We start from the raw sequence: 21,050 nt of genomic DNA, 5'->3' as shown, positions 1-21,050 counted from the left end.
GCAGCAGCAAGAGCTTAGGAAAGGCTCACAGATTACTCTGAGATGCAACAAAGGTGCAAACATTTTAGGATCAGGACCAGACACAATGCAGCAGCAGAAATGCTGGCAAAGTCAGGCAAATACTGCTATCCTTTTGGCTTCAGTCAGGCCTGTAGGGCAAACTGCTCTGTCCCAATTTCTAGTGTGCAGTGAGGCTGTGGGAGATGCGAGCTTGTGAGCATCATGAGACTAGATCTCTTCTGCAGGGCTGCTGGTTGTGCGAGCTTGCTCAGGAGCCCTGYCAGCTCTCTTGGTGAACCCAGAGAGGTGATGGGCCCATGTTAATGGGAGGGCCYGGGGGAAGACTGGAAGGAGAGTCAACATGTGGGGCAACAAGGTCTCATCCAGGCAGGCACTGAGGGTCTTGTGTTATGATGGGTTGAGTGTCTAGTGGCTCAGGCACTTTGTGGGTGCTGTGCATGGTGGCTCGGGTGCCTGGTGGCTCACCTGCTGTGGGTGTTGTGTGCGGTGGCCCAAGTGCACTGTGGGTGCTGTGCACAGTGGCCAGGAATCCTGTTCATGCTGTGCCTGGTGGCTAGGGTTCTAGCAGGTGCTGTGYATAGGCTGTCGGGGAAGATGCTCTTGCCTTATCCTAGCTTGGCCTCAGACTGTGCTTTTCCCTGTCTCACAAGAAGGTAGTGCGTAGCAGCCTGATGAGCTAGAGGCTGAGTCAGGCCTTGTGAGTCACCACTCTGCCTCYTGTGCCAGGCCCAGCATGTGCTGTCCCTCAGCTGGCTGGCCAGGGTGGGTTTGCCTGAGGCTGGCAGAGCTCTTAGTGCTGGGACACCCATGTGGGATTTGCTGTGGTACAGGGTCTCTGTGTGAGCTGGGTGGTCTGGGTGCCTTGACAGTCACCAGAGACTGTACAGTCAGAAGCAATTCATCTGCCCTATCAAGTAACCACCCCTGGGGCARTATAAACTGGACCTTGGCTGCACCTCTGCTGACTAAAGGGAGCCTGAGGGAGTGGATCAGATGCGTCAGCCTCCAGCACTAGCTCCTGGGCTGAATCAGTCGTATCCTGCCCAAGCGGGAGGTCTGTGAGCAGCAAGCTCTTCAGTACCATGGCCACTGTCTGTGCTGGGCTCATTTTGCATTTTTCCTGGCCTGGTGCTCTGCATTGCTTTCCCAATCTGGCACCAACACCTTGGTCTTCTCAGCTAGTGTCCTGGCGCCACGGGCTCCAAGGCATTTCCCAGCAGGAGACAGAGCTTAAGTGCTGGCAATGTCAAAGGGAACTAGGTAGGGACCTATGTTCATGGGTCACTTGAACCTGGCACTCATGGTAGAGCAGAGCAAGAGCCTCAAGCAGGCCAGCACTGAGTCTGATGGCACTTGGAAGTGCTGGTGAAGCAAAGGTGCAGGCAGGAGGTTTGGTAGAGGGAACTCGCTTCCTCCAGGAACCAGAGCTGGGCTGCAGGGAGGGATGTGTCTGTAGCCATTCACACTAGTGGCACATGGTGGGTGCTGGGCATGCAGGCACGAAGGCTTGCTGCTCACATGAGTTGTCTGCTTCTCCAGCTGGAAGACTGCACCCTGCAGATTTCACCGTCCGGACATTACCTAGACCTTGACCTGTCCCTGCTGGAGCARAAGGATGATCTGGAGGGTTTCTATGAGGAGGTCAGGTGAGTGATGTGGGGCAAGTGGGCCCTTGGGCCCTCCGGTGCTGGCTTAAGGTAGACACAGAGACCCTGTGTGTTCCTGCCACAGCATGCGAGCACTTGCCATTGGGTGCTGAGAGAGAGGAGCTCCAGGGGGGGGGCTGTGGTAGGAGGATGGGGACTCTTAATGTTGTTGGCRTTCACACTGCATTTCCTCTCATCCCAGAAAGGGAAGACGGCCAACTCTGATTCTGCGCACACAGCTCTCCGTCCGAGTCCATGCCATCATTGGTGAGTCAGGGGATGCCCTGCAAGCCTTGCTGCATGACCACCARCTGAACTGCTTGCGATGCGGCTGCTTGGACTGAGTGAGCCCTCACATTGTTCCTGAGGGCCAACATGAGTCCAGATGAGCACCAGCTACTCCATGCAGCTCTCCAGCCCTTCTCTGTGACAGAGCACAGGAGAGGCCTGGGAGCAGGGGCTGCCTCATTGAGTGTGGAGTGGGTGCCCCAGGGATGTGACATGGAGCTGTTGCTTGGATGTGACACTGGAGATAGCTACGTAGGGCTATTTGACCCAGCTGTAAGTAGGAATTGAGTCCCAGGAAGGGCAGGCARGCTCTGCCACCATGTTCCCTCACTCTGACGGCAGAAGTCAGTGTATAGGAGCCAGTGGCATCAGGGAGGATTTGATCTGAGTTTCAACTAGGCTTTTTGTTGGGAAGATAGCAAGCAGTGCAGTTGGGGCTGCTCCAGTGCAGGATCCACAGAGCCTGCCTGCACTGACTAAACTCCAGGGGCAGCAGAGCCTTGCTGGGGCAGGTCTGTGGGTTGGAAGGCTGGGACACATCTAGAGAGGCAAAAATTGGAGTGCTGCTTCATTGGAAACTGGAGCTTTCCAAGGCCCTGATGCTTTGTTGTGACACRAAAGGCTCATGAGAGCAGGGGAGCATGTCAGCCACCCAAAGGCAATGGCAGCTGTGGATGAGGCTGCTAGGGTCTGTTTTGCACATCTTCCAGCAGCTCCTTGCCTGCCTCGTGATGATGGCTGTCTCTGCCGGGTGGTGGAAGGCAGAACAGGGCCTGCCACTCCCCATGCCCCTGGGCTGTAGGTCCAGCASTACTGGGTGAAAGCTCCCAGCTCAGTCCATCACCCCTCCAGCACAGACCACAAAGGTGTCTGGTGCAAGCTGGGGCTGGTGGTGCCATAAGCACTCAGTGCTGTGTCCTGTGGGTGACCATACTGCTAGCCAGGGTGTCATGGCAGCCCGGGTRGGGCATGCTGAGGATGCAGGGTCCAGATGATGCAGTGCATCCCCTGCTTGGGAACTATAGGGAGAAAGTGAAGGCTGTACACACTCAGCCTGGTGGCTCCTGCCAGGACAAAGGGGCTTGTGGCAGTGAAACACATGTTTTGGCAGGAGCRGGGGCCTCCCAGCCCTGGTGGCAGCTGTCTCCTGCCTTGAAGCAGTGATATAAACCCTGCTAATGGTGTGTGAACTGGGAGTGGGAGGCTACCTGGGGCTGATGCTGCAGGTTAAACTTAGGGGACATGGAGAAAAGCAGCAGGGAGGAGAGGACCATCCTGGAAAGGGACTGTAGAGAGAAGGGRCACAGACACACACTTCCCTTGGGAGTGAGCAGAAAGCACAGTAAAGGGCATAAAAATATGGCAAAACTGCAAGAATTGTTTCTGGACAACTGTGCCGTGTTCCTGGAGTGGACGGCATCCTGGCCTTTTTCTTCCCGGTATAATTTTGCTGGTGGAGGAAACAGACTGCCAGAACAGACACCCTCTGAAGGGTCAGGAGCATGTTTCCACATGGGTGTCCTGGGTAGTGCTCAGGAAGACTAATTTCAGGGAATTTGTAGTTCAAAAAGGGAGCAGCTCCCCAGATACGGGTGTCCCAAGAACGAATGTGCTGAAAGCAGCTTGGTTGTCTCCTCCAAAATGGAGCTTGTGGGCACAGTACCTTTGCTGAGCATCAAGCTYTTGTCAAGCTTGATGCTGTTGCCAAGCCCTGTGCCATAGTTTGRCTGCCATTTGCAGAGGAGTGGGTGAGCTTGGGCTGAGGGAGATGGGGCATCCCAGGACTGCAGGTGCTATTCCTGCGAGTGTGTGGGTTTCCATAAATCTGCTTGGCCTGGCAAGGCAGTTTGGCATTTCCAGTGGGTATCTTATAGGTCTATATAGCTCAGTTTTGCTGTAAGAAAGAGGGTTTGAGTCATATTGTTGCCTTGGGCATGACGTGGAGTTGTAGGGCCCCCAGCCCCCAATGGCATGTTCCCACCTTAGCCATGGCCAGAGTGCTACACACAGCTGAAGGGTACTTTTTCTGGACACCTTTTTCTGGACAACTTTTTCCATTTTCCTGGCCCTGATCCACACTCTCAATCTATCTGTAACCCTCTGGTCCTTCTCAGAGTCCAAGTGCAGGGGAAATTTGCCCAGCCAGCCTCACGGGGAACCTATGGGTTAATCTCTTCCACCCCCAGAGATCAAGACTTGTGCTTCTTAGGCTGAGAGCCAAAGGTTCACACACTACAAATATTCTGGGTCATTCAGGCAAACTCTAAATTTAGTTTTAGAGAACACAAACAAATAGCTCGTGTGCAGAAGAAAGGCCTGGTTCAGACATCCTGTTTGGAAAACCAGCAAAATACTTGGAAGTCTCAAGTCTTTCTGTCTTTAGCATGGGAAAAAAAAGAGCATTTGAACAGAGTGTTGTCAGACAAGCATCAGCTGGCCACACCAGTCTGCAGCCTCTCTGCCTGGCCAAACAGTGACTGTGGACATGGTTGAGGAGAGGATCCCTTCCCTGCCCATGAGGCATGTCTGCACCCTTTGGTCCCTGAGCCAGGCATCGCTATTGGCAATGCTGAGTGAAGCTAAGGCAGGGAAGTGTGTGCAAGTTCTTCAGGGCAGGCACATGGATTTGTGCCTTCTGGACCCTTATTCCTTTTCAGCTCTGCAGCATCTTGCATACCTGAGAGCTGGGATTCCTCACTGGGCTTTGCCCCCCATCCCCAGCATGTATCCCCTTTTCCTTTCCTTGCAGGAAGGCTAGGGTCATGGCAGTGCTCCTTGCTAGTGGTTCCCAGGCACCGGATGAGGTCCAGGCTGCTCTGCTTTCTGTCTTTGTTGCTCAAACAACCCAATAAATAGGAGGGGGTGGGTGCTGGGACCACATGTTTTACAGAGCCCTAATCAGCATGTCTTGAAACCTTTTTGGACTGGCTTGTTTTTGGCTTGTTAAAGCTCATAATCTGACCTAAATAACTCAGGATGCTATAGAGGGGATGAGCCAGATTCCAGAAACCAGCACCACAGCTATGCAAAAACATAATAAGTCTGWGCTCTGGTCACTGCTGTGTGAGGTGAGAGAAGCAGAGGCTATGTCCAGGGTGCACTGAGCCAGCAGCACTAATGAGTGCTGTCTGGCTGATTCAGCACTCTGCGCTGGGCAGAGGTTTCCATGCTGGCCAAAGAAAATACTCAGCTGCACAAGGCCATGAGGTGAGCTTATGGGACCTCAGCACAGACCCTCTTTAGGCAGGAGGGGCAAAGCTGAATGCCTGGTCTGGAGCAGTGTGAAAGGCTGTGTGGTGGTGGCAGTCAGGGGACAGAGACCACTGTCAGCTCCATGCGGGCTCCTAATGACATCAATCTCTGCTTGTTCAGAGCAGAGGTTTCCAGTTCTTCTTTTGCCCAAAGCCCTTCTAGCTGTTGCTGCTGACTCCTGCCCACTGCTTCCAGGCAAGGAGGGAGCCAGGTCTCCTAGGAAGCATCTTTCTCCCAGCACATGCTGAGTCTGACGTCTATGGCCGCTCAGGCAGGAAAGCAGCTAAGGCGTTTTAGGTCAACAGTAGCACCTGGTCTCTCTGCCCACATGTAGTCTCCATCTGGCCTCGGCTGCCTGGAGATTGGTGGCTGTCCTGTTGTCCCCAAACAGCTGGTGTGGTGCTGTCTGCCTTCTATTCCCTTCCTGCTTCTCTTTTGAAGCTGTAAGGCTGCTGTGACGTTGGGGCACTGAAGAAGTTCCTGTATGTACCTGCAAGAATGCTAGCTACCTTGGGGCTAACTCCTGCATGAGAGCCACAGCAGGCCAAGTGTGCTGTGGCTCCTCCTGCAAGTCCCCTGGTAAATAACTTGGTTTCTGCTACCTTTGATAATGCAAAATTTGAAACATTTTCTCTGCAGCATTGCAGGTAATGCTGGTTAATAGCAATTGCTCTGGCTTCCCATGAGGGGCTGTGGTGCAATGATGATGCACCAACCTAGCCAGGACTTGCCACATCCCATGAGCTTCTGTGGGCACTGTGGCATCTCAGGGAATGTCACTGCAGGCTGAGTCACCTGGGCTGCTCCTTGCAACGCTGCAGATGTCTCCAAGACTGTTATTCATCCCTGGGGTGGAGAAGAGAGCTGATGAACACTCCTGATAAGGGTGGCAAGCTGCCTTTGCTCTACTCCCAGCCCTCAGCATGTGCATGCCCTTGGGGAGCAGACACAGCTGAGTGCTAAAGGGATGGTTCACAGCCACTTTGAGAATCCCTACACATGGTTTGGGAGGCCCTTTTTTCCATCCAGATTTGGGGACTCTCTTTCCAACTATGGCTTTGATTTGCAGAAGAATTAGCTAAGCAAACCAGCACCCTCTGTGCCTATTCTCTGCTCATTCCTTCCCTGGGGAATCACATTACAGTTTCAACTTGATGCTGTCCCATTTTGCAGCCTGCAGCTGCTCTGGTGCATGCAGCCTATTTTTTGGTTCATGAGCACCTCTTTCCATGAAATCAGTTTTGGTGACCTGGGGCTGCCCCACAAGCATGATGGTGCCAGGCTGCTCACCCTCTGCGCTGTGGGCTTTCATTGTCATAAGTGAACATATCAAGGAGTTCTCTGCACTCTTCTCTGTGCTTGTGATTATCTGATCTAGTCAACTTATTCAGTCCAGTTATCCATCCTGCTGTCCATACAGCTTTTTATGGGATTTGTGAGTGGTATATGTTCACCTGCCTTCTCTGAATGTGTTACTATGACTGGGGCAGCCATAAGGAACCCCTCTTCTGGCCATGGAAGAGAACTAAAGATGAATGTTAGAGAGGCTGTAAAGCTGTCCATAACCTCATAYTGCCAGGGCTGGACATCTGTTGAAATTCTCCCTCCTTCCAAACCTCACACAGGACTAAGCAGACTCATAGATTAATACAGTCAAGTAACATTAACCTTTGTTTTGAAATAAATCCCTGGAAGSCAAGTCTAGTCAGCATTTCACAGCCCATCCCACTGACTGTGGTGGCAGTCCTGGGCTGGATTTTGTGAGCTGCTAGGCTATCCCATGAGACAGGTGGCCCAAGGACACAGRGGTGCTCCCTTCCCTGTGCTGCACCCTGAGGTGCTGCATAATTTGTCTTTTTGCTCCTGCATGAAATCTTGTTTTTTTTTTTTTTTTTTTTTTTTTGGGGGAGGGGGGAGGATCTAGTGATTCATCCCAGGTGCAGCCACCAGTGGAAGAAGACCCTGGCCCTGGTGTAATGGAGACCTTGAGCGTGCTATATCTCTGACCTCACATRCTGGCTTTAGAGATATCTGGCTGAATGTAGCTAGAAAAGGCCCCTGGGGAAATTGAATTTCTAGTGAACTGGATTTTTAGTTCACTAGTTCCACTGACCTGAACTTTCCTGGARAGGCAAGGAGTGGGAGCAGTCTCCTCCTTGCTGCAGTACATTGGCAGCAAGAGGATGAAGCTCAGCACTCCAGAAAGTGAAGTGCTGGTCATAACAGTGTGCACCCGTGGGTGTCATCCTGCAGTCTTGTTCCTAGGCAAGGGCTGCTCAGCTCTGGGCAGCACAGAGTGGGTATCTGGGGCTGTTATCCCCACAGCTTGTGCTGGCACTAGAGCACCTCGAACAGCATCCCCACTTTAAGAYTGTGCCACAGCTGTGCCCAAGTTGGATCAGACCTGCCCTTGCTGTGAGGTACAGTTAAAAGTAGCTCTGCCTCCTGTCCAAGTTCCTGTTTCGGTTCTGCACAGGAAACCAGAGGGGATATTTATGTCATTGCTGGGCAGAAAAGAAAAGAAAAGAAAATAGGAAGGTTGTGGGGGCTGGGAGAAGCTGTCATTGTAGAGCTGCAGCTACTTCCGCCGTGCCAACTACTGTGTCTCCAGCCTCTGGGCCTGGGCGGCCACAGAAAGGCAGTGGGGCAATGGGGCAGCCCCTTCATAATGCCGGGGTCCTGGGTGATAGCTAAATGCATAAGGGTCTAGTGGGGCCATAGAGCCCAAGGATGCAGAAGGAGCTGGCACCTGCACTTTGGGAGCCCTTCAGAGGCTGCAGAAAGGTGGGAAGCATAGTGGGGGGCTGTGTGTCCAGCCATGCTCATAGCATGGTTGGTGCCAGTGCTGCTGGTGCTCCAAAACCACCTGTGGAACTTCCTTGAGCAGCTGTGCTTTTTTGATCAACCCAAAGATGAGCTTCTGTAGGCTGCCCAAGCAACATCGGTCCAGTGACACTCTCTCTCTTGCTCCCTTCCAGAGAAGCTGTACAACTCCCAGGGACCGGAGCTGCGGCGATCCCTCTTCTCCCTCAAGCAACTCTTTCAGGTATGCTCTCCCCAGGTGCATAGAGCTTGCTAGGACCCTGGCATTCTCATGGGCTGTGCCACGCTGGGCAGCCAGGGCAGKGCTGGGTGGCTTAGCCAACTCCTCCATGGCGTGCACTACCCCAGAGCTGGCTGCATGTCCTGCCTCCCAGGGCGGGGGTCAAAGCTGGACCCTTTGAAGCCTGAATAGGARGTGTGGGATTTGCACTTCTCTCCTTCACCATCCCCTTTTCCAAAGTTCAGCCTTTGATTTTGGAACAGGATACTCTGCTGTGATACTCATGTACATAGTAGGTTCCATCTGGACTGGCTTGCCCCAGTGCCCCTTGTCCCCCATATCTTCCATACTTTCCAGGGGAGTGGGATGGGAGCCACACGCAAACATGTGTGCTTTACTCCTCAGGAGGACAAGGACCTTGTGCCAGAGTTTGTGAACATGGATGGGTTGACATGCCTGATCAAAGTGGGGGCAGAGGCCGACCAGAACTACCAGAACTACATCCTCCGGGGTTGGTATTTGGCCCAGCATTGCCTAGGGGCCAGCAGTGAGCTGGGCATGTTGCTCCAGGTGGGCACTAGCACCTCTAATGCCAGGGAAGGGAGGCTCRCAATTAGGCTGGTGAGTAAGTGAGTTTGTTTGGGCTACGTTGTGCATGGGGCTCTGTAGTCAAACCTTGAACTTTACATGGGGAACTGTGTTGTGCAGGAATAGAAAACCTCTGACTCTACCTGCTGCAGCTGTGCCCATCATGCCCTGACCCTACCTGCTCTCTACCTTGCAGCATTGAGCCAGATCATGCTCTTCGTGGATGGGATGCAGGGCGTCATCAACCACACTGAGACCGTCCAGTGGCTGTACACACTGTCAGGAAGCCCAGTAAGCCCTCACTCCCTGGGAGGACTGGCTGTGCCTGCTGCCATGCCCCCTTTTGCCATCCCTTCCCAGCCTCACTGCCTGTGGCTGTCCCACTGCACCACCCCTTGAGGGATTTACCCCACTTTTGCCTTCAGACTGGGCTTAGTGGCTCATTACCTTTGGGCTTGCTAGGTCTTGTTTCCACCTGCCCTGAGGGAATCATCTGGAGTCTCCAAAGCCCCCCTTCCTCATATGACCATGTTCCTGTCCTATAAGACAGTATCGTCTCCAAGCCCCTTCTCAGTGCCCATTTGCTATTGGGACCATGGCTGCAGAGCTGAGGCAGGATGAACCCTGGCCCTCCAGGGCTGTGACCTGCCCTCTAGGCTGCCTGCAAAGCCAGCAGCACTGGGGCATGGGCATAGCATCCCTGTGCCTGGCTGTGCCACCCAGCTGCATGCAGTGCCCAGGCTCTGCTGGGCCCCTAGTTCCACAAGGGAGCACCAGTGGGCACTGGCAGGGCCCTGGTGCAGCCACCCTCCCAGCTGGCTTGCCTCGTCTCAGTTTCGCCTGGTGGTGAAGATGGCGCTGAAGCTGCTGCTGGTGTTCGTGGAGTACACAGAGCCCAACGCCCAACTTCTTATCCATGCTGTGAATGCTGTTGATCAGGCAAGAGGTGGGTGCAGCTCTATTTGCCCGCAAGGCCCCAGGTCAGGGATGCTYACTCTGCAGAACCATACTAAGCTGGGGGCTGTTGTGGTAAGGGTGCCTCTATGCTGTGCCAGCTGTGGTACATGCCAGCTGTGGCCTGTGGGACACACTAGCTCATGTAAGAGCACAGCTGGCTCATGCAGTGGCACAAAGCCTCTGGAGAAAAGCACAGGCCATGCCAGGCATGCTGTGGTGCATCAGCCAGCTTGTGTGTGGCGTGTGGTCCAGTCCAGTCTACCAGGAGTCCACCAGTTGGGACAGGAAAGGGGCAGAGACTTGGAGTTATGGGTGCAGACACTTGGGAGAGGATGCAGCATGCTACATCACGAACCCATCTGAGTTCCTACTACCCACTGTGCCAGTGCCAGTGGTGCAAGTAGGCTGGCATACCATGTCCTGTACCTGTGTGCCACCTGCACATGCTGCTCTCTCCTAGGTGCATGTCCGTGGTCAAACCTGATGGCCATCCTAGAACAGCGCAATGGGGCTGACACAGAGCTGCTGGTGTTTGCGATGACACTGATCAACAAGGTCAGTGCAGAGGAGATGGCAGGACTTCACCACAGTGCTGCACTCTCCCAAAAAACAGGCTTCCCCCAGTAGCATCCCCAGTGCACATGATGGGGCTGCAAGGGCAGCCTGGTGGCAGGGCTCAGCACTGGAAGTGCCAGTCCCAGCTGGTTCTTTCTGATCCTGCTCAGACGCTGGCTGCCCTCCCAGACCAGGACTCCTTCTATGATGTGACAGACTGCCTCGAGCAGCAGGGCATGGAGAGCGTGGTGCAGCAGTACTTGAACAGCAAGGGCACTGACCTCGACTTGAAGCAGCAGTTCATGCTCTATGAAGTGAGCTATGCTCCATCATGTGACACCTTGCATGGTATCTGGGTGCCCAAGATGTTGCATGGCGTAGGCGAAACATGTTGCCCCAAGGCATTGCATTTACTACAAGTGCCTGGGGCTTTGCACCTGCCTAATGCAAGCTGAGGCTCTGCCCAGCTCTCTCTGTGCTGACAGCCGTACCCAACTCTCCATTCAGACATGGAGAACATGCATGCATTGGGTGGGAGGCCCACGGGAGTGCCATGCGTGGGGGGTGTGGCTCACACATCCTGCCTCAGCCYGACACCCACTTCACAGAGTGCACTCAGGCTGGAAGATGGTGTTGACGAGGTGCAGCCAGGAGGACGCAAGGAGCGAAGGAAGACAGATGAAGGCCGGCGCGGGTGGCGTTCCCAGGGTGGTGGTGTGGAGCCTGGGTCTGGCACCAACTCCCCAAGTGCCAACCATGAGAGCCGGCAGCTGCTGGGGTCTCCTGGTGCCCTGGAGAAGCCCCCTACTGAGGATAGCCAGTCTCCCTTGGAGGCAAAAGTGCCGAGCAGCCTGACAGAGTAAGCATGGCTTTAGAGGATGTGTGGTAAGGGCATGTTGTGGGAGGATGTAGCAAGATAGCTCTACAGCTGTTGGCCAGCCAGGGGGGTGCACTGTGGCATACGGGGTTGTGGGAATGCAAGAAAGCTAAGGAGTCACATTAGCTTGGACACAGTTTGCCATGGGGAACCTGCAGGTCTGTGAGCCCTAGCTGTTTTTTTTTTTTTTTTTTTTGTCTCTTGGCTCCTTCATGTTTCCCAGGGACCCAAGGGTGCTAGGATGAGATGTGAGGAGCGTTCTCAGTGCCTGCAGTGGGGAGCCCCCTGGTGCAAAGGACTGTCTGTCATTCAGTGTCACCTCATCTTCCAGGCCCTGTTCCAAGAGCATCTACAGCAGTGCATCCAGCATGCGTCTGGCTCTGTCATCACCCCCAGCTGAGAAGGAGCAGCTCTTGGGCCTAGGCGAGAGAAGTATTTACAAGTAAGCAGCCAGTAGAGGATCCACCACACTGCGAAACCCTGATCCTAGGGCATGAGCAGGGGAATCCATACTACCATGTCCTTTCTGGGTTGTGCATGGGGTTCTCAAGAAGGTGCCCATCTGAGCAAGTGCCAAGGGATGGGGAGGCAGTGGGGTCTGATTGGGATCTAAGGCTGTAGTGAACTGTGACATAGAGGGAGAAGGGTGGTCTACATTTCAAGAYGGCACAGAGGGTCTAGCCAAAGCCTTCACAGCGTCCTTCAGCCCCTCACACCAGTGGGGGTCTGGCTTAGCGGGTTGTCTGAGGAAGGTGTCCTGAAGAGAAGAGCTGACAGTAGAGCCTGTTGGAGCTGTTGCTGCCTGCTCCCTCTGCAAGACTATCTCCTTTGTAGCATTGGCTCTGCCTATCACTCTGTATGGCTAAAATGTACTGGAACCTGGGAGATGGGGAGGTGGGCCATGGCTCTTCTTCAGCTCCTGCTCCAGCTCTAGCTCTTTCCCCCTCATTCCTCCTCTCTAGTCATGCTGATTCTCTTCTCTGCCCACTCTTTCTGTCTTTCCTTTGCAGGCTACACCAAACAGCCCCTGTGTGGTAAGTGCCTGGGCTCTGCATGTGTGTATGATCCCTTCTGGTATGCTACCCCTGAGCCAGTGGGAGCTGGGACCTGCCCCATGCTGCTTACTGCACCCAGCACCTTGTTTCTACTCCATGAAGTGTTTGCATGGAGCTGGACCTGTCAACCCCATTCATTCATCTCCTCTCAGAGCTCTGCTTGTACGACCCCTCCTCTGGGCAGGGCTGTGTGTGCAGAGGAGCAACAGAAGCTGTTTCTGCACTCCTGCTAACCCCAGCAGTGTAGCCTACTCTCAGCACTGCCAGCATCCTCTCCTGCATCCCCTTTTGGGTAGCATGACCCTCCAGTGCCCCAGACCTCCTGGTGTCTCCTGGGGGTGGGCATAGTGCATGCGCACAGGCATGTRCACACTTCCACACTGCCCTTCTATCTGCAGTCCTCTGTCTTTGACAGGGATGGCAGAGCCCTCCCCAGGGCAGGCAGACCCTGCTCTGTCCCTGTCAGATACTTGCCATCATCCACAAGAGCCATTCTGGCAGCAGGCAGGACTGCTCTAGCCCAGAGGGATGGGTACTCACTGGTATTGAATGCCACTCAATGACCAGGCAGGAGGTTGTTCTCCTGAGGCTCTCCTCAGTGGTGATGCTGTCCACAAGACCCTGGGACATGCCTTGGGGGACACAGGCAGTGTGGACAGAGATGATGGTGGAGCTTGAGGTGTGCTGGCATGGTGTGGATATGAGGGCAGGTTTGCACTGTGGGGTTGGCAGATGTAAGGGCCTTGCTCTTGGGAGACTCTCTACTGCTCAGTGCTGGCTCAGACCCATGGCACTGCTAGGTGGACACATGCAGAAGGCATGAGCCACGGTGGGGCTGCTGGCAGTGAGGGCTAACTCCTGTTTTCCCTCAGGCAGGAGGATACCCCATCCTTGCATGGGGACAAGCCTATTCTGAGGAAGTTTGAGTGAGTAGAGGCATGTGTGTGTCTCTAGGCATGTGCTTCCTCAAGCTGGAGCCCCGCCAGACACATCCAGCCCTTCAGGCTCTGGATGGGCAGAGAATGAGATGCAGGAGGGTCCCCCAACAAGTTTCAACCCTGCTGTGCTGTGGATGCATCCCTGGGAGCCTGCTTTTTGAACCTTTTGGATGAGAGCTGTGGTGAATGCTAGCTCCTCATGTCTCTTGGGGCTAAGGGGAGTCTGCAGGACAAGAGCAGCACTCTTTTCCGTATTTGTAGCTTCCCATTGTCCTTGAGTCATGATTGCTGACAACACTGTGAATGCTTGTGTGAGCTACAGGGATGCTGGGCACCTGAGAAGGATGCTGCATTCTTGCCGCAGTGTTACCCTGCTCTCTGAAGGGCTTGGAGGAGATGGGGTTAGTTCAGATGAAACATGCAGGCCTTTTGTTCACCATTGCAAGAGTCCAGCTGGTTTGTGCACAGTGCAATGGCACCCCCAGGGTCACTAACAAGTGCTGGTTCCACTTGGTCAGTGTGAGCCCTTCAAGCAGAAAGCTGGTTGCTGCACAAGGGAGAGAGGACCCTTGGTTTTGCTGGGCTCTGTGGCATGCTGTCAGTCCAGCCCTGCGCAGCCAGTTCTTCACCAGTCAGTGCCTTGTATATAAAATATGCCTCATTCCCAGCTACCTKTGCTGCTGAGGGGCAAACGTATTGGCTCGGGACCACAGGACACTCAATACATTGGTGCCCAGCAGCACTCAGTCTGCAATGCAGATTCGGGGGTAGCTGCACCTCTGCAGTGTGTCCCAGGTGCAGGGCAGTTGGCAGCTGGGCACGAGAGTATGTGCTGTGCAGCCAGTCTGGCGCAGTGATTTTCTGTGTTTCTGTGTGTTTCTTGCAGGTAGTTTCTGTAGCATCCTGTGGTTTGTCCAGCAGGAGGTTTCTGTGCTGGGCCTTGCTGTGAAAGTGTGAGGGTTTATATGCAGTGCAGTATGGTGTGGTTTGTCCAGTTCTCCCTTCCTATCTCTGACTTGCTCTTGGCCAACATCTGCCTCTGTTTTTATAGAGCTCGCTTTCTGGAGAACTTGGCTGCAGCCCAGAAGGAGAAGATCTCTTCCATGACCAAAGAACGACTCGATATCCTCAGTGATGCTACACAGGAACATCCTGCTGTTCTTGCTTGGGATGGGAACAGGAGCACTCCTGCACATAGCACAGAGCCACCTGGCATAAGTATGTGCAGGGCTGGGGTTGATGTGAGTGTAGCAGGGCATAAGTTTTCTCTGGACCCGTCAGGATCACTGGAGCAGATGTTAAAGTCCCCCTCTTGGCCCCAGCCCTCTCATGGGCTATCTGGAGCTGTGTGCCACTATCTGAGCCCAGTTCCAGAAGGGAACCAGCCCCAAATTCTATGTTCTGCCCAGCAGCACCTTTCCTCTCCAAGCAAATTGTCTCACCTCTCTTCCCATCTCTCTGCAGGGTCCTGGGTGGGCCAGAAGGATACCACTGACTCCTGCAGTGCCATCTCCTCTGATACCAAGTTTATGCTGGATATGCTATATGCCAAAAGCTCCTCTGAGCCAGGGCAGGAACAGGTCTTCCCCAAGGGGCCAGCATCCCCCCAACCGCAGGACAAGGCAGAGAAGGAGGCTGAATGGGGCTGTGTGGAGGGGCATGGCCACTGGGAACAGGAGAACACATGGCTCCACAGCAGGGCTCCTGATGGGCCAGTTGCTAGTGCCCATGCCAAGTTGGTACGTGCCACATCAAGTATTGATGTGGAGACTCACACACAGAAATTGGAGGACACCCTGATGACACCCATCAAAAAGGACTCAGAGCTCACTTGGGAGCGCCTGGAGGCCAGTCCCGTGCAGCTAAAGATCAAAGACCTGGACTTCACTGACCTCGGGGAAGAGGAAGATTTTGATGTCCTGGACACAGGGTCCATAACCAATGGCTCCTTCCTCCCTCATGGCATCGAGGCAGCAAATGCTGGCACCCTCATGGCTCCACCTCCACCTGTCACCAACACTGGCTGCCCACCCCCCCCACCTCTACCTCCTGCAGTCCCTGGCTGCCCACCACCACCACCTCCACCTCCACCTCCTGCGATCACCAACTGCCCTCCCCCTCCACCGCCTCCAGGGCTTCTGGGCTCCGTGATGCTGGATGGCCCTTCTCAGGCCAAAAAGAAGAGGACAGTGAAGCTCTTCTGGAAGGAGCTAAAGCAGCTGGATGGCACCATGGGGCCAGGCAAATTTGGCCAGGGAACACTGTGGGCATCTCTGCAGAGAGTCGAGGTCAATGCTGCCAAGCTGGAGCATCTTTTTGAGTCCCGGGCAAAGGAAGTGCCAACTTCCAAGGTACCAGCAAGCTTGCGGGCACCTGTCAGCTGTGAGGGGATTTACGGGCATCGGGGAAGGCAGTGTTAGCTCCTGTGTGAATTGGGGGCCCTGGTTCCTATGAATACACTGTTGTTCCTGAGGATGGGTACCCTCAGCCCAGAGGCAGGCAATGAGCAGGCCTTGGCCTGCCACCAGGTCCCTAACCTGCKCCCCTTGCCCATGGCATTTTCATGAAGGTGAGCCCTTCACCTGGCTCTCAGCCTGCATCTTCTTCCCTTTGCAGAAAGCTGTTGATGGGAAGAAGGTGGTGGTGGTACTGGACCCCAAAAGGAGCAACGCCATCAACATTGGCCTCACAGTGCTGCCACCTGTGCATATCATAAAAACAGCTGTGCTCAACTTTGATGAGTTTGCGGTCAATAAGGAAGGGATTGAGGTGAGTGTGGCAGGATCTCTGCCCTTCCAGGGTCATAATGTGGGTTGTCATGTGGGTTTTCCTCCCTGACCAGACCACAGTGCCTGCACTGCCAGTGTGGTACAGTGCAGGTGATCTGCTTGCCATTCTCTGAGGTGACAGATGATATCTTAAGAGTCTGACACATCCCTCTTTACCTGCCCTAGAAAATCCTGACCATGGTCCCAACTGAGGAGGAGAAACAGAAGATCCAGGAAGCCCAGCTGGCCAACCCTGATGTTCCACTGGGCTCTGCAGAGCAGTTTCTGCTTGCCCTCTCTTCTGTCAGTGACCTCACAGCAAGACTCCAGCTCTGGGCTTTCAAGTTGGACTATGAGAGTCTGGAGCAGGTATGAAGCAAGGCCTCATCTCCTCTTTGCCCTCCTATTGCTGCTGGTCTCAGAAGGGTCCTTGGGGTGAGCTGGGTGTGTTGCTGGGGAGGGACCAGCCAAATCTGAGCATGGGTGGTACTGTCCTGGCTGGGGACAGGATGCAGGTCCCAAAGGCAAGTGGTTTGGGTAGTTTCCCTGTGGGAGGTGGCTGTTCTCATTGGCAGGGGCAAATGCTGAAGGAATGGGAGAGGGGTCTCACTTGTCTCTTTCCTCATCTAGGAGATTGCAGAGCCTTTGTTTGACCTGAAAGTGGGCATGGAGCAGCTGGCTAAAAATCATACCTTCAAATGCATCCTGGCTGTGCTACTGGCCACAGGCAATTTCCTAAATGGCTCCCAGGTGAGGAGCAGGGTGCAGGCCTGCTTGAGCAACTGCGCCTTGTCAGGGGGTAAAAGGTCTGTCCCATCTGAGTACTGTAGGAGGAGGACTGACCATGGTACTCAAGAGACACCAAGATATGTCTGGGAGGGCACCTCAGGTAGAGGTGGCATGGGTGCTGGCATGGGCCCAGTTGTTCCTTRTCATCTATGGGAGGCTGGGAGGAAGGATGGAGGGCCCTGCTGAATCCACTGGGGTTTCAGAGCAGAGGCTTTGAGCTGGGCTATCTGGAGAAGGTCTCAGAGGTGAAGGACACAGTGCACCGGCAGTCCCTGCTCCATCATCTCTGCCAAATGGTGGTGGAGAAGTTTCCAGAAACCACAGACCTCTACTCGGAGATTGCTTCCATCACACGCTCAGCCAAGGTGAGCCTACGGCCCTCACCCCTGCTGACTTCTTCTCCCTGCTATGTTGTTGTTATGACCTGGCAGGGTAAGGATGTGGATCCTGCACCTGGGCAGCTGGCTAGGCTTCCTGGGTCCCTGGCACAGTACAGGATGGCTGACAGCTGATGTGTTGATCTCCTAGGTCGACTTTGATGAGCTGGCCAACAGCCTCGTGCAGCTGGAACGAAGGTGCAAGGCATCCTGGGACAATCTAAAGGTGATTGCCAAGCACGAGACTAAGACGGTGCTGAAGAGCAAGCTGACGGACTTCCTCAAGGACAGCACCCAGCGCATTGTTGTCCTGAAAGTTGTGCACAGGCGTGTCCTCAACAGGTCAGTCGGTCACTCAGCAGGGTCCTGGGGATGARGGAGGCCCACCTAGGTCCTGGGGATGCATGAGGGAGCAGTGGACACCGGACTCTGCTCTCTGCCAGTGGGAGGACAGTGAGTGCCCTGAGCAGTCCATTAGCCCTGTGGGTTCATCTGTGCCAGGGACAGCCCTGGTGGGACTGGTGGGCTATGGGTCTGTCCGGGCCAGGGATGGTGATGGCACTGCTRTGACCAGCAGCTCTGCATCATGGCAGGTTTCACTCATTCCTGCTGTACCTGGGGTACTCGGTGAGTGCTGCACGGGATGTGAAGGTGACTCTCATCTGCAAGCTCCTGAGGGAGTTCGCCCTGGAGTACCGCACCTGTAGGGAGCGCGTCCTGCAGCAGCAGAAGAAACGAGCTGCACATCGTGAGCGCAACAAGACACGGGGCCGGCTCATCACAGAGGTATGTGGCCACTTGGCTCACCACATTGCACCCTGCCAGGGCAGGCACCAGCCACCCACCGCCCTCACACTTGTCTCTCCTCCTGCTGCAGACCGAGAAATTCTCCAGTGTTACCAGCAACACTGAAACTGCCTCACCACCTGCAGTGGTGTCCACCAACCCTGAGCAGTGGGAGCAGGCTGAGGCAGGCCATGAGAACATGAAGAACATGCTGATCTCTCCTGCAGATGCTCCTGCACGCCGCAGTCGAGCCAGTCGGGGTAGGAGTGAGCTGGGTTTGGGAACTAGAGCATTAGAGCAAGGCACTGGGAGCCCCTCAGGGGATGAGGCTCGAGGGATGCCCAGCTGTCAGGACACGGCTGATGTGGGTGTCTGCATGCCCTTCGTGTAGGGACAGGGCATATCACCCCAGCCCAGGGGTCCCCAGCCCAGGAAGATGTTCCCAGCTCCCCAGATGATGCCTCGGATGAAATCATGGACCGCTTGGTAAAGTCAGTCACACACAACACCAACCCTCGTCCCTGTACCAACAAGGAGCGCAAGAGGTCCCGTGGAAACAGGAAGTCCTGTAAGTCAACACTGTGGCAGATGCCATGCCCTATCCCATCTTTCTCCTTGTCTCCATGCTCTGTCCCATCTCAGTATCCCAGTCCCTGTCTCTGTTTCCCTGTCCCCATGTCCTGTCCTACCTCTGTTTCCTTTTCTCTGTCCCTATACTCTATCCCATCTCTATGTCCCTGTTCCTGTACTCTGTCGCATCTCTGTGTCCCTGTCCTCATGCTTTGTCCTATTTCTGTCTCTGTCCCTGTGCCCTGGGGAGGCCCTCACTTGCTGGCTGATCTTGGCGCCCTGGTAGTCAGGGCTCTAAGTTCAGCCTAATGGGCCACAGTCACAGGGAGTAGGGGGCACTCCAGGATGAGACCATGCCACTGTACCCTACCAACACAGACCTCTCCTTGCTTTGCTCTTAACATGGACRGATTGTCCATCTCAGCATAGCAGGCCAGCTTGTTCAGGCAGTTGCTGGATATGTAGGCTTGCTCACAGCTCACACTGCTGTTTCCTGCTGTAGGATAACCTAGTGGTGTGAGCTGGGTYTGCTTGGATGTTCTAAAGGTCTCCTTTTCCCACAGTGAGGAGGACTCTGAAGAGCGGGCTTAGCGACGACTTGGTGCAGGCCCTAGGTCTGGGTCAGGCAGCCAGCATGAACGTTTGAGGCAGCCAGGGGAGCAGAGCGTGCCACTGCGGCTGGGGCTCACACTGCTCCCCTCTTCAGCTGCCAGGGCTGGGGCTGGCATCCCAAGAGAAAAGACACAGCCATTTGCCAAGCCTCACAGAGCACTGTGCTAGCACTGCTGTGCCCARTGCAGCCTGTGGTCCTCCTGACACCAGCACGGTCTGCATCTTTGGCCTTGTCTTGCTTTTCCTCAGTGACCCTGAGCTCCAGGAATAGTGGAGGGCAGGATGGGAGTAATGTCTCAGGAGCTGCTCTGTGGCAGCTTCGCACCTGCGTCTAGTGTCGACAATGGAGGGTGATGTGCAGCAGGGAGGCCCTGTGTGCTGTGGCAGTGACCATGCACTCAGGGACCGTGTGTGTGTGTGCATGGAGGCTCAGGGTTTGCCTTCTGAACAGTATTAGAGGGGGCAAGGGGTTGGACCCAGATCTTCTCCAGGAACTGGGTCTGGCCAGAGGCCACTGTGACAATAAAATGATCTAACACTGCTGCTGGCTGGCATTGTCTTTTGCACTGGCGTGTGGGTTGGCCTGCTTCTGAACCTGGAGGCCAGGAGGCTCTTGATGCAGCAAGACAGAGCAGGTGCCTCTAGGTGGTGCCAAGGACAGAAGCAGGAGAGAAAGGTCAATACTCCTTCCAGCATTCCCAGGGAAGCCATCTTCCTGGTCCTGAAGAGTGKGGGGGGGTTGAGCTGCCTCAGAGATGGAGGTCAGATCACAAGGCCCTGGCACTGCTGGAGATTTTCCAGATTGCTTGGCCACTGCAAGGGGATGGGACATGCATTGCGTGTGGATGTATCTGGTGCTGGCCATGTGTCCCTGGACACATGGCTGGGTCCTAAGCCTCGAACCTCCACAGGAGCCACGGGAAGGGCATGGCAGCCTCCACTCTGCCTAACAGTCTGCCTACCGTGAAGCTCAAGAATGGAGTGGGCACAGGCAGTGAGGAGCAGCCACAGCATTTGTATACCCATGCCAGAGGCTGGCTAGTGAAATAGACACCCATGTGCATGCAGGAGCCCTACATCCAGGCAGAAAGCTGATCATCCCTTGCCAAGACTCTCCTTCACAGAGGATGGAGGACTGTAGAGGATAGATTTTGTAGGGTGGCAAAGTCCACCCTGCTTGGCTGGCTGCTAGTCTGTGCCTCAGGGTGCTGTGTGCCATCGCCTGTGCCCTTAGCAAAGGAGTGGGGCTGAAGAAGAAAGGTACTGGTGTGTATTTGCTTCCAGAACAGCCTTGGAAAGATAGTTTTTCCTCCAAATGTCTACATCAGTCTTTGTCTGGGCCAGACTGTCAGTGTCCTGCTTCCCCTCCTTGCTCTCAGGCTGGCCTGGGAATGGTGCTCACACAGGTGTCTACTAGGGCTGGTCTGGCAGGAGCCTCTCATTGGCTTGCCTTCACTCTGAAGACCATGCTGCCACGGAAAATTGGAGAGGCTGAAGTTGTGGTGGGAGCACAGCCAAACTGCACATCCAGTTCCAGCATCTCAAGGCAGAGGTGGTGAAGCTGATGGGCAGGAAGCCACTGTGCTAGGCCCCACTGCCCACACCTGCCTGGAAAGGGCAACCTCCATTTGACCAGGCTCACCCATGGCCTCCCTGGCCCCCTGCAATATCTTCAAAGGCTACGTCAGGCCCAGAGCCCTGAAATCAGCTGGGTTATAAACCCTAGGGATGAGGAAGGCACGGGGAACTGGGTCTTTCCCCTCTGTTGTTACCATATAGCCCCGTAACAGCCAAATGTCCTGCATGGCTCTACAGCTGCTGAGGGCACCCAGCTCTTCTCAGAGCCATGGGCACCCTGCAGAGGGTACCCTGTGTTCCTTCAAGTGTGAAGGGGGAGGCAGCCCTCTCCCAGGTTTGGATGCTGCATT

The 21,050-nt window shown here is 54.8% G+C and overlaps 1 protein-coding gene across 1 annotated transcript in view; it reads left to right on the top strand.

The window, feature by feature from the left end:
• FHOD1 (formin homology 2 domain containing 1) overlaps positions 1-19,663 on the top strand; it is a gene marked incomplete at its 5' end in the record, with an annotated part of 31,069 nt that extends 11,406 nt beyond the window's left edge. The window contains 21 exons of the mRNA XM_085314515.1: positions 1,561-1,667; positions 1,870-1,934; positions 8,186-8,253; positions 8,656-8,761; positions 9,035-9,129; positions 9,673-9,784; positions 10,256-10,350; positions 10,521-10,664; positions 10,959-11,209; positions 11,559-11,669; positions 14,272-14,438; positions 14,685-15,571; positions 15,837-15,989; positions 16,175-16,357; positions 16,619-16,738; positions 16,981-17,142; positions 17,306-17,496; positions 17,748-17,940; positions 18,032-18,200; positions 18,332-18,508; positions 19,074-19,663. Coding sequence (XP_085170641.1) covers positions 1,561-1,667; positions 1,870-1,934; positions 8,186-8,253; positions 8,656-8,761; positions 9,035-9,129; positions 9,673-9,784; positions 10,256-10,350; positions 10,521-10,664; positions 10,959-11,209; positions 11,559-11,669; positions 14,272-14,438; positions 14,685-15,571; positions 15,837-15,989; positions 16,175-16,357; positions 16,619-16,738; positions 16,981-17,142; positions 17,306-17,496; positions 17,748-17,940; positions 18,032-18,200; positions 18,332-18,508; positions 19,074-19,156 — 3,639 coding nt within the window. The remainder of the gene's footprint in view (positions 1-1,560; positions 1,668-1,869; positions 1,935-8,185; positions 8,254-8,655; positions 8,762-9,034; positions 9,130-9,672; positions 9,785-10,255; positions 10,351-10,520; positions 10,665-10,958; positions 11,210-11,558; positions 11,670-14,271; positions 14,439-14,684; positions 15,572-15,836; positions 15,990-16,174; positions 16,358-16,618; positions 16,739-16,980; positions 17,143-17,305; positions 17,497-17,747; positions 17,941-18,031; positions 18,201-18,331; positions 18,509-19,073) is intronic.
• Positions 19,664-21,050: the final 1,387 nt, after the last annotated feature.

The sequence above is a fragment of the Rhea americana genome, unplaced genomic scaffold, assembly GCF_003343005.1.
Source record: "Rhea americana isolate MKP2758 unplaced genomic scaffold, rheAme1 scaffold_406, whole genome shotgun sequence".
NCBI lineage: Eukaryota > Metazoa > Chordata > Aves > Rheiformes > Rheidae > Rhea > Rhea americana.
This window is presented reverse-complemented; position numbering and strand designations above follow the sequence as displayed.